Source organism: Salmo salar, chromosome ssa06, assembly GCF_905237065.1.
Source record: "Salmo salar chromosome ssa06, Ssal_v3.1, whole genome shotgun sequence".
In the NCBI taxonomy this organism is placed as follows: Eukaryota; Metazoa; Chordata; class Actinopteri; order Salmoniformes; family Salmonidae; genus Salmo; species Salmo salar.
This window is the reverse complement of record NC_059447.1, coordinates 57,090,283-57,102,332: the sequence shown is the minus strand read 5'-3', so window position 1 is coordinate 57,102,332 and position 12,050 is coordinate 57,090,283. Positions and strand designations below refer to the sequence as shown.

General features: G+C 40.6%; 2 protein-coding genes across 2 annotated transcripts; both read left to right on the top strand.

Annotated features, from left to right (window-relative positions):
* Positions 1–1,952: 1,952 nt before the first annotated feature.
* Positions 1,953–8,882, top strand: LOC106607689 (cell cycle control protein 50A). Its single transcript, XM_014204903.2, is given in 7 exon segments — positions 1,953–2,035; positions 5,917–6,036; positions 6,630–6,738; positions 7,102–7,239; positions 7,331–7,534; positions 7,689–7,836; positions 7,838–8,882. Coding segments are annotated over 5 exon segments (627 nt in total). The 5' UTR covers positions 1,953–2,035; positions 5,917–6,036; positions 6,630–6,641; the 3' UTR covers positions 7,878–8,882.
* A 222-nt stretch (positions 8,883–9,104) lies between these two features.
* Positions 9,105–10,867, top strand: LOC106607688 (cytochrome c oxidase subunit 7A2, mitochondrial). Its single transcript, XM_014204900.2, has 4 exons — positions 9,105–9,220; positions 9,564–9,653; positions 10,400–10,484; positions 10,637–10,867. Exons 1-4 carry the CDS (start codon positions 9,203–9,205, stop codon positions 10,693–10,695), a joined length of 252 nt encoding a protein of 83 aa, XP_014060375.1. The 5' UTR covers positions 9,105–9,202; the 3' UTR covers positions 10,696–10,867.
* Positions 10,868–12,050: the final 1,183 nt, after the last annotated feature.

Here is a 12,050-nt window from a genome sequence, read left to right as displayed (position 1 = left end):
GCTTACTATACATAGATAAAAAGGGAATATCAGCTCACTGTTTTGCTCCTCACAAATTTGATATTTGAATAAAGCTTTGGTGATTTACGACTAATTTCCAAGCGGTCTCACAAGCCAAACACTTTATAGATGGTCTTGACAAGACAAAAAGAAAAGACTTGATCAAATAAAACGAAAGGTGTTATGTTTATAAATACGAAATATACAGGCCCCAAATCACACGTTCCTAGAGTGTCCCAGCTGGATAAATTGCGACTCTGCTGTCAATGTATGCCATAAAACTGTTACCGCTAAAACAGCTCTTGGTTGGCCTGAAATATTCCAACCAGTGCTGCCTGAAATTAGTACTTTGGATCATGTTAACATGCCTTAAATATTTCCACCCTTCCAATATGAGCGCAAGCGTGGTGATGTTTGACAGGTAAATTGTCAAACCTGGCATTAGGGCTGGAAAATAAGGAAGTCCTGAGGACGTATGAATAAAACTGTATATATTCCCTCGTTATGTCGGTCACTAAATGACAAAAGTAATTTTGTCGAGCACAAGATGGCTTGTTACATAAAACGGGCATCGAGGCATTGTTACTTTTCGATTGAATATTAGAATGGGTTAAACGGGTGACCTAAGCGACAGTGTGGTATGATCGTTGGTGCCAGGCGCGCTGGGTCCAGTATCTCAAACGGCCACCCTCCTGGGCTTTTCACTCACGACAGTGTGTAGGGTTTACCGAGAATGGTGCGACAGCCTGTGGGTGAAAACAGCTTGTTGATGAGAGGTCGAAGAAGGGAAAGCTAACAGGTGGGCAACAAACAGACAAATAATGACGCAGTACAACAGTGGTGTGATCCTGGTCACGGATGGGCTATTGCAGCAGAAGACCACACCGGGTTCAACTCCTATCAGCTAAAAACAAGAAGCGGCTCCAGTGGGCACACGATCACCCAACCCTGGATAATTGAGTGGAAACACTTTAATTGGAACATGACGGCGAGTTCCATTTACTTGAGTCCCCAGACCTCATCCCAATAGAACATCTTTGGGATGAGATGGAACGGGCGGTTCGCACCATGACTGTACCGCCGTCCAATCTGCAGCAATTGCGTGATGCCATCACATTAGCATGGACCAACCTCCCTGTGGCACTTTTCAGGCTGTTCTGTAGGGAAATGGGGGTCTGACCCGGTACTAGATGGGTGTACCTAATAAACTGGCCATTGAGTATCTTTCTATTACGTGTGGGAATACTTTGGAACAGATTTCCAAAATTAAAGTAACTTGGAGCTGGTGTATTTAATGCCCTAAATAAAATAACTTAGGGGGCAAAATATCAATCAAATTCCACATGCGGTCCGCCATTTGGGGAACGCCGCAGTATGCCCTAAATGGTCATTTATGATTTGAATCCAGATAATCGGGCACAGTTGTCAAAGGATGACCCATGTATGCAATATCAGCTGGTTATTTGTTTGCAACAATTAACCTGAAAATTCAAATGATTGTCATTATTTGAGAGTTCATAAATTGATCTCCTACTAGACCGATAAATGGTTTTGCTCTATTCAGGTCAGGAAAATATTCAATATCAATTTATTGGGGAAAAACAAATGAGAATTATAATTAATCTCCCGAATCGAATCAGACATTAGCTATAGTTTGAATGATAAACGTTTCTTTGTGGCAAATATTATCATATTTTATGTAATCACGTATTTTCGCTTCGCAGTACGCAAGTTTGTTAAACACTTCCTGACTTGGGTGTTTCACGTCGGGCAAGCCATCTTTCATATAAAACATTGTTATATATGGAGAAATAACTTATAGAAAACTAGCACAAATATATCAGAGCGTCGACCTACAACGCGAAGGAGGAAGACGGTTACATCGCAGTACCTGGCGGTGGGACCATCAATAAAAAGTCCGGTAACACAGCGTTTAAACAACCCATTCTGACAGCGGGCACAGTTCTCCCAGCTTTCTTCATCCCCACTGGTATCGGACTCTACGTCAGGTCTAACAACATCAAGGAGTTTGAAGGTAAGGGGGGCAGGTTGTCACTAGTTACCACTAGTATGGGTACCAGTCTTTAGCTAACATTCCACTCCTTGCCATTGCCAAGGTGACTGACCAATCGGTAAACTCAACGTGCAGTTTGATTTACGGCGGAGTTGGTTGTTGAGTTTCGAAATTACAATTGTAAGTAAAAACATTTAGCTGTTAGCTAGGCAAGTTGTATTTTGATGCTTAAAGTGGATAACTACTTTGCAGATATGAAACGATCATATCAGTCAAATATAATTCTCAGTTTATGCTTAAACCAACTTTTATAAGACGTTTATAAAAATGGATTGATTGAAAATGCCATTATATAGAGTAAGGCGTTGTTGGCAGAATAGATCGATGCAGTTAAATGCATGATATAACTGATAAATACATTTCTTGCTAGTCCAATATAAATATTGATATCAGGTTGTAGATCACAGCTGGCCATGTACACTGTTTGCCACCTCCATTCAGGATGCTCTGTTTCAGTTTCAATCACTCAATATTTTTTTTAACAAAAACGGACGATTTTAACTAAGGCTGGGAATGTCAATGCGATGATCGCAAGTCAGTCATAACGTGGCTAATGGGCTAGCGCACATGTGTCAAACACAAGGCCCGCGGGGCGAATAGGACACATAAATGAGTAATCTACTTTATGATATTACTGCCTGATGCGCTCACGTAGGTCAATTTAAATTGCACTGCCTTCATGCGTGCATACAGTGGAGGGGAAAGTGTACAGACAAATGCAGTCCTAGCCAGGCTACTAAAATGTTGCAGTCTGTCATCGATATTTTAAAGCGGGACCATCAATAACCAAAACTAAACCTGCAACAAAACACCATGAAAAGGAGAAACATGTAGGCCTTTTACAGCAGTAACCTAGACAGGCAGCAATCCTGCATTCAACGGCACCGGTGATCCATGCCGTGCAAACATTTTTTTAAACATGTTTTAAGTTTAAATGTTACAACAAAACTATTGCTATGTTTTTGTTATTTGGAATTATTAAATACTTTTTGATTAGGGTCGCAGCAAATCTGCAAGCATAGCAGAAAAGGCTGGACAATATTATTTAGTTTGTTTAAATATGCTACAATGCTATATACAGCATCTTGTGTACATAAGTGGACATTATAAAGGGTCATACAATTTCTAATAAATCAATGCCCGGTTTGGGTCGCAGTTGCACGAGCCAAAAACAAATAGGCTATATCTGGCCGATGAATTCAGTGTTTTTCCCCCAATTTGCATGTGCGCTGATTGAGTTAGGCTAGCCCAGGGGTGTCAATCTATTTATGTAGCTAGCCATTTATTTAGCAAGCTTTTAACACAGAGCCTAACTTTAGTTAGCTAGCTGCTGTGAGGATGTCATAGGAAAAGTTGGTGAGTGACCAACTTTTTCCCCTCATGTTTTTTCGGTGGCTACAGCTAGAGATACAGGTGAATCGCTTTGCTAGCGATGCTGAACTTGAACGACTGTTATGCATAATTAGCATACCTCTTAGTTGTCAATCAAATGTATTTGGCATTGATCAAATGGTCAGGCAGGCAAGTTCCCATTCAGTTGTCAAAACGTGGGTTGGGACAAGAAGGCATTGGCTGGCATGCTGCAGAAGGACGAGCAGGCTACTCTTCCCAATCGTTTCAGTGCAACTTTGACGGCGAACTAGTTAAAGTTTGAGAGTTTATCTAATTATCCCTCTTTTTAGATTTTAGCTGATCTCACTTTGGCTAACATTAGTTGTTGATGTGTATAGGCAACTGAGGGAGAAGTCTACCTTAATGTTTTTTTATAATCAATAGGACTGTGAAGTTCCCAAATATAAGAACTCCCGTTGTGTATATACATACTCGCAGAAATCCATTCAGGTGGCTTTTAGCGAATACATTCTAAAGTTGCGCTGTTGCTCCTGCCTGTAAACACAGTCCAGTTCAAAGTGAATGTCAGGCCCGTGTAGCAAATTGATTCTTTGCATATAGGCCTACTGAAGCTCTGATTGGCTATGGGTCACCGGTCTGCGTAGAGTCCGGCCCTGGACAAGACAGGTTTTATTTAATGAAGTGTCTTCATTTTGCAAAAGCATGGCCACTTTCTCACTCTATATTACTATATAATCTTCACTAATCCTTACTATAAGTAATTGCCAAACTTTCTATGAATTTATGAAAACGTGAAAATGACCATATCCAAGTGCTCTCAAGATTTTAAAAAGGGTGTCATTCTTTCTGGTGGTGTATATGAACAGATTTTTATAAGATTTAATTTTGCTAAAACGCAATCAGTTCCACTTTAAAATCAAAGCATGAAGGTTTTGTGGTTGGAATTGCAGTATGTATTTAGGTTGAGAATTTAGCTGTTTGTTAGCTACTTTCGACAGACTGGTTACATCTGTTCTCCTCAAGCTCATTATTATAGAATGTTCATATTTGAAAATGGCAGAAAGACCAGTCTGTTTGGCAATGAATAGGAGTGGAATGTTGGTTAAATAGACTGGTACTCAGGCTGTTGCCACAAAGTCAAAATTGGCTATAATTGTGAAAAGTCATTTTTTTAAATCTGCTTTTGTCTTAATTTAAAGCTGTAATATGTCACTTTTGGGCAACCTGACCGAATTCACATTGACAGATCTATAACATTTATTTCTCATTGCAAGTTAAGAAGCGGTAGATCTGTTCTATGTGCGCTATTTCTATGCTTCCCGTTAAGTTTATCTTTTTGGTTTTGAACACCAGCTTCAAACAGCTGAAAATACAACATTTTTGGTTATGGAAAATATTTCACAGCTGTTTGATGGACAATGATTCTCTACACTATACTTGCTTGTTTAGTGTAGCGATTTGTTGCAACCGTCTGCTGCAACCTGATTGGCTGAATGCGATATGCAACATCCGGGACAAGCATTCCTAGGCATTAGCCACTCTAGCATGGTGGTGGAAAATGGTGTTTCATAAAGAAAGCATATTTTCCCAGTTCCACCTCACCGTTTAAATATAGTTTAGGAGGAAATTGACACCTTTGCATTCTGAATGTAGGATGTTTTGGGTACGAACCGGTCCACCGGGGATATGAGTGTATTGCCTGCTGCATACAACGCGTTTGGACTGTAAAATGAAACAACTCATTATCGCCATCTGCCGGACTTTGAGAACCAGCAACCTGCTCCTATGTGTAGCAAGCCAGCAACTCAAGCCCAAAGGAAGGGGTCCCAAACTAGTTAACTTGGTATCCATTATCCTGGGCGTTACAGGTTAGGTACTGTTTGGTGTAGCAAAGCACATGTTTGACCAACCTTAAGTCGATGATACTGTCTTTGTCCTCGAGTCGTGGAAACAGGAGTCTAATAAAATGTCTGTCCAGTTGCAGGGGGTCTGTTTTGTTTGGAAAATGCTCCATTATTAAAATAAAACTATATATATATTTTTTTGCTCCATAAAGTAATCCAACAATGTGTATGCCGCCATCTTGTCTATTTCAAGTTCTCTCATTGATCGAGACTGGTGTCTGTCATCATGGCACTTTGGGGTGGACCCACCTGTCTCAGAGGGTAGACTTCAAATAGACAATATTGCAGAGTGCAGTCAGATTACTTCATGGAGCAAAACTTTTTACTTGACATACTTGCTTGTTTGAACCTTTACCAATTTTAGCATCAATATGTGCCATTCACTTGTATATATGCTTCTACCACTGTCGTTTTAATTGATTGGTATCAATAAAGAATATAAACTTGAACAAGTCCTATGAAGGTTATGTATTTGATGCCAGGTGCACCATTTAAAATGTTAATGGCTCATCATTCCCCCAGAGGCAGCAGATTGCTAGCTATTTGGAAATGATGTTTGGATGTACACATTACATCTAATTACAGATTGATTATACTGGGACTGAGAAGTCCAGCCCATGCCTCGACTGCTCTCAGAGCTTTAGTTGGAACAGCACAAGACAATGCACCTGTGCATTGCCCTTCTCTCTGGAACAGCCTTTTGAAGTAAGTCTAAAGCATGATGTCTCAATCACTCAGTTTGTGCTGTATTCATATGTTGCACCTCCGTCACTCGGTCGCGTTATGAACTTTCTCGAGCCGCCCTCTACCGGTGATGCCATAGCTGTGCCCTAAAGTCATGATAAACCCAGTCATTCTGGACGGAGGCTAACTACTGTTTTGTCTAAATTATACTATAGTGCCTGGAAATACAATGACATTGTTAAAGTAGTCCAAATATTTTGTAGGAAACAAGTTTGCCAGCATTATCATGTCGTCAAATTTACTTTAGACAGATGACCGTGTAGTCATTGGCTAGCAAAGTTTGTCAAATAGCTAGCAATGTCAATCTGGCGACATCAAAATGATAACGTTTTTCCTTCTAGTTCTGTCTCCTTTTGAATGTCATATTATTTCCAAGTCGCTGTAATGCACTTTTAAAGAAATCTTCATCAGCGCCCACTGATGCATTGAGCAGAATGCTCAGTCGGACATCAGTCCAAAATGAACAATATTGTGACGAAACATGCAACCCATGAATACAGGTACCCTTCAATTGAAAATGGATCATAAGCATTTAATAGAATTTGTCTCAACAGAGCAATGTCTTCATGTATTATGGCCTGTCCAACTTCTACCAAAATCACCAGCGCAATGTCAAGTCCAGGGATGATGGCCAACTGAATGGCGACCCCCACCTCTCTAATGGTGCATATTATGAACAGGGGTTCTGTACCAATGTAACATTTTGACACTGTTCATTCCTGAATATCTGCAGTGACTTTTGCCTGATCATCAGCTTTACATGTTCAGTTATTTGATACATCCCTCAAATTGTCAAGATGTCATGTTCAGTGCAATGACCTACATGCAACATTACCTGTCTGCTTGTTATGTCCACAGAACCCTAGTAAGGAGTGTGAGCCTTACGCTCGCAATGAAAACATGCCGTAGTGCCGTCGCCAACAGCATTTTTAATGATAAGACAGTTTTGTCCTCTTTTTTTTTTAGGTCAGAATTACAAGGATTACACTAAGAGCAGCTCTGTTTAATCAGGATCTCTATCCTCAGACACTTTGGAGCTGTATTACATTGACCCTAATGGCACAAGAATCCAAATTCCTCTGAAGGGCATCGCTTGGTCGACAGACAAGCATGTGAAGTTCAGGAACCCAGGAGGCAACCCCAACCTCACAAGTGCTTTCCAAGGTAAGCAAGCATTCTGTGGAATTGTTACCAATGAAGTTGATAAGGATTCTCACTGTCTTCCTAGGAAAGTCACGGTCATTTCCTCCCTCAGGAACAACCAAGCCGATCAACTGGCGTAAGCCTGTCTATGAGCTGGACACAGACACTGAAAATAATGGCTTCATCAATGAGGACTTTGTGTGGATGCGCACAGCTGCCCTCCCCATCTTCTGTAAGCTGTACCGTATTATCCAGAAGAACAACAACGTGATGCCGACTCTTCCCCAGGGCAACTACACCCTGGACGTCACCTACAGTATCCTTTCACAGGCAGCTGTTCAAATGATACAGCTTTACAGGAAGTTTGTGTGATACCTTAAGATCCTTATTGCTACAGAGTTCTTTGGTTAGTCAGATGTTAAATGGGTCTGAAGTTGAACATTTTTTCAACCTTAATGAGTTGATCCCAGACTATCCTGTTTGTAGCTTTGAGGGGCGGAAGCGTGTAATCCTGAACACCGTCTCCTGGATGGGGGTCAAGAACCCTTTCCTGGGCATCGCCTACATCACTGTGGGCTCCATCTGCTTCTTCCTGGGGGTGGTCCTCCTCATCCACCACATATGGCAACCACAACCACAGCGCTGATATCCCTAACTAAAGATGTCCTATATGTATGTTGCATGCTGGCTAGCAGAGGAAGCGAACATAACCAGTGGCTAATTACAAGCTCTGGTGGTACCCTTGTGCCTGGCTTGTGTACTGTATGTAAGAATGGCCTTCTTGTTAAAAGTGCTGTGCAAGTATTGGATGAGTAAAGATGTCAGGGGAAAGTTGCGATAAAGTGGAAATTCTCTCGTATTTATTTTTCATGTTCAGAAAGCTATGCAGTTATGTACTGTAGGCAGTTTTGCTGTCAAGTCGTTGTTGTGGCAGTAAGTTGAAATTGAATGACGCTACATCAACGTGAAAATTCTATTGCAGATCGGTTTTAATGCAGAAATATGTGTATGTCAGTCATAGATGTTTACTTCTAAATGAATAAATTATTTAAGAGTATTTGAATACAGTCACGCAAATCTGAACTGTTTGTTAGGCTAGAATTGCTTCAAGTTAAGACTATAGACTTTTGGTTTTCATACAAGTATGTTGTGTGTTACTGTACAGTAGTTTGAGGCACATTTTTCTGGTCTTTTTAACACTGCAGATAGGGGTCTATAGATTGTACAAGGATGTGCACTCATTTTCAGGTCAAGTGTTATGGATTGCTGCGTTGTATGTACTTCCAGTCTCAGTATATACAGTAATGCTGTTTAGCTGCCTGGAATATGCAGCGCCTGAGTCAAGTTTATTTAATATTACACAACCTTGAAAATGACATTCTTTTTCAGGTACCAAAGCTCTATTCATGTACAGTAGCCTGGGTGCCAGTCTCTCTGCTCTTGCCAACTCCTTATGGAATTGTCATGCCAAACATGCTTGGCAATGGAGTAGGGAAGGGCACAAACAGATCTGGGACCAGGTTAGTGTTCATGTTAGTCTATGGAAAAACCTCCATATTCATTTTCTTACTAAGACTGCTGCAAATTGAAATGTTTTGCACTTTAGAGTTGCCATGGATTTATTACCTGGAGATTCTATGTCTGTTGCTTGACAAATAAAATGTCTGAACAACTCATAATTTTTAGTCACCTGCTTTTATTTAGAAATGTTTTGAGATGTACCTTTGTTGCAAAATGGAAAAAGTGAATATGTATACAAACAAATCATTTGTGAGAATCTTGAGGCAGTGTTTTAATTTGTATAGCCCAGAAATAGAGAATGGTGGCTCATGTGTTGGCTACTCTCCAAGTACCCACTCCTGACCATTATGTGGCAGTAGGCACAAGTGTTCGTGATGCGTCAGTAAATCTTTTCAAAGAAGAAGAAGCAAATAGTGGAAGCGCAGTCTTCCGGTGTCCTTGTACGACGACTTGACGTGGAGCTATGTACCGACACATTCAAGTAAGATGCGATTTAGTATGGTTTTGAGTGGAGTTAATATAATTGTATTCCATGCCATCGGTCTGCCTGTTTTATGTTATTTTTATGCATTTTAAAAGGTCAACAGAAGCCAGTATCTCGAGCCTTTAGCGGTCATGTGAGGACATATCCCATCAGACTTGCGTTGAGTGCCCGTAGCTTCTCCATAGTGTTCGTTCTGACAAGTCTTCATGGCAGACTAAGTAATTTGTTGAATATTCAGATAGACAGCGGCCCATTCCAAACCAGCGTTGATCTTAAAATCTGAAACTGCGGTGCTGGTGAGGGCCTTAGAAATGGATGCCTCTTTTCGGTTAATTGACAGGCGCTCCAGCAGGTGTCGCGGCGGACACTGAGCACCAGCGGGCGCAGGCAGGTGGAGAACAAGGTCCCACATAAACAGAAGCATTTCCAGGTAATTGTCAGTTTGCACTTAAGTCTATTTCAAGCTCAATATTAAAACGTACTCTGATTTCAGTTCAATGTCAAGGAAAATGTAGTTTCACGTCAATGACAATGTGATATTTGTGTTTTAATGACTGGTGACATGTCTGCTCCTGAAGTTTCTTTTCACACGATGAAGCCTGAGACGCATATAGTTGACAGATAAGTACATCTGAAAGACGGCTCACTGGGTTGGAGTTATTTGCATGTAGTGTGTAAAAGTGTGGCTCCTGGTCAAAAGTAGTGTACTAAATAGGGAATAGGGTGCCATTCGGGACATAAACCATGGCGTGAGATGAGAAACCCATGTCTGACTCTGATTAGTGATTACCACTGGCACATGATCAAGGGAGGGTGATGCCACTGCCTCATTGGCTGCTTTTGAATAACTGTGCAAACTGTGCTGTAAATGCTTTCTAAAACGGGTGCATTGCAGATCTTGCTGTCAATAATGAAAATCGTAATGGCAACATGTTGCATTCTGTGGCTAACTAGAATGGTACATTTTGGGGGTATTAATGACCACCTAACCACCTAGAACAGAGTTCACTGTAGATGCACCATTGAGGCCCTTTGCACCGCTGAAAGGAATGTCAAGTAAGTCAATGTCCAATTGGCGAATACCACAGCTTTGGTGGGCTTAAAGGAAGTAGGATGCTTATACTGCATGTTGCTGTGCATGACATGAGTTTGATACAGTATGTTTTTCTTCACCAGGAGGACAATGGAATTCCAGTTCATTTGAAAGGGGGTGTCAGCGACGCTATCCTGTACAGAGCAACAATGGCACTCACTATCCTAGGTGAGTACAGATGGGCTCAATGGCGAAACTTTTTTTCTATCCATGTAGAAACCAGATCTTGGTAGTGTCTGGTTGTGCATTACCACTAAGTTGTTCAACACCGTTGTAATAACACTGTATTTAATTAGTAATGATGTTTTATGTTATTGCAGGATCTGCATATGTCGTATATGAACTGGTTTGTGCCGCTTTCCCCAAGAAGAAGGAGTGACTCCAGCTGCTGGGCTCACCTGTTCTACATGACACCCTGTTAGTTGTAAAAAGTTATCTCTGTCACAAGGGGGTTGATTTGTCATGTCATAATGGCTTTTGTTTCATGTTCATGGGATCAATATTTATTTATTTATTTATTAACTGAGGATGATTAAATATGCCTCTCATTACCAAGTGGTCTTTGTTCTTTTTGTATGTGTGTAAATGTATATTTTAAGTACGGGACACACCATAACAAACGTTGGTAGTGTGCAGCGGGCAGCCATCCTATCGCTTCTGACCACAGAACATTGGTTGTCATTTTCTGTTAATGTGCCAACGATTCTACATGTGGTATCGCCACCGTTAGTTGAAACCCAGCAGGTGATCTACTGGGCATGGCTGATGTTTGTGTTGGTCTCTCTTGTCCTTTAAACTACACTGAATAAACGATGCTCACAATAGTCTGTATAGAGGAACGTTGGTGGTAGCCTACATCTGGATGTCTGGTAAGTGTTATCAACGCAGGCAGAGGAAGAAAGGCGTTAACAATGTTGTTAATCTGGTTTGCTACTAATGATGATCTCATGATGGGAATTATTATCTGTGCTGTAAATTGAAAGTAATCTTGTCTTAGAAATTTCCTGAATGGATATACACACTGATCTTACTATAAACAGCATCAAGCATCAGCATTTTTAGAACACATTCATATTGACAATGACATCCTATGACTAGTGGGTAAACTGCGTTCGGGGGCAGAACAACTGTTTTATTTATTTTTTACCTTGTCAGCTCGGGATTCGATCTAGCAACCTTTCAGTTACTAGTCCAACGCTCTAACCACTAGGCTACCTGACTACACTTTCCCCACTTTGCACAGTTTGGCTGCTTTAAAGCCAGTCTAAGATTAGTAGGCTACATTTGGCCAAGGGCAGTCAAATGTTTTCATGATACTTTGTAAAGAAATTATATCTATGATCAGAAAATGATGCTCCTATTTTGAAATGTCCCTTGAGCTCTAGCCTACAGAAATCAGGACAATATCATGGGAAAATATCATGAGATGCAATTAGCTGTATATTATTTATAAAACAAAATGGGTGATGGGCTATGCATGCACGTTACGAAGTTGAGTAGCAGATAGTGTTTTTCAGACATTTACAGTGGGGGAAAAAAGTATTTGGTCCCCTGCTGATTTTGTACGTTTGCCCACTTACAAAGAAATGGTCAGTCTATAATTTTAATAGGTTTATTTGAACAGTGAGAGACAGAATAACAAAAAAAATCCAGAAAACTGCATGTCAAAAATGTTATAAAATGATTTGCATTTTAATGAGGGAAATAATGATTTGGAGAAGATCAAATACTTAA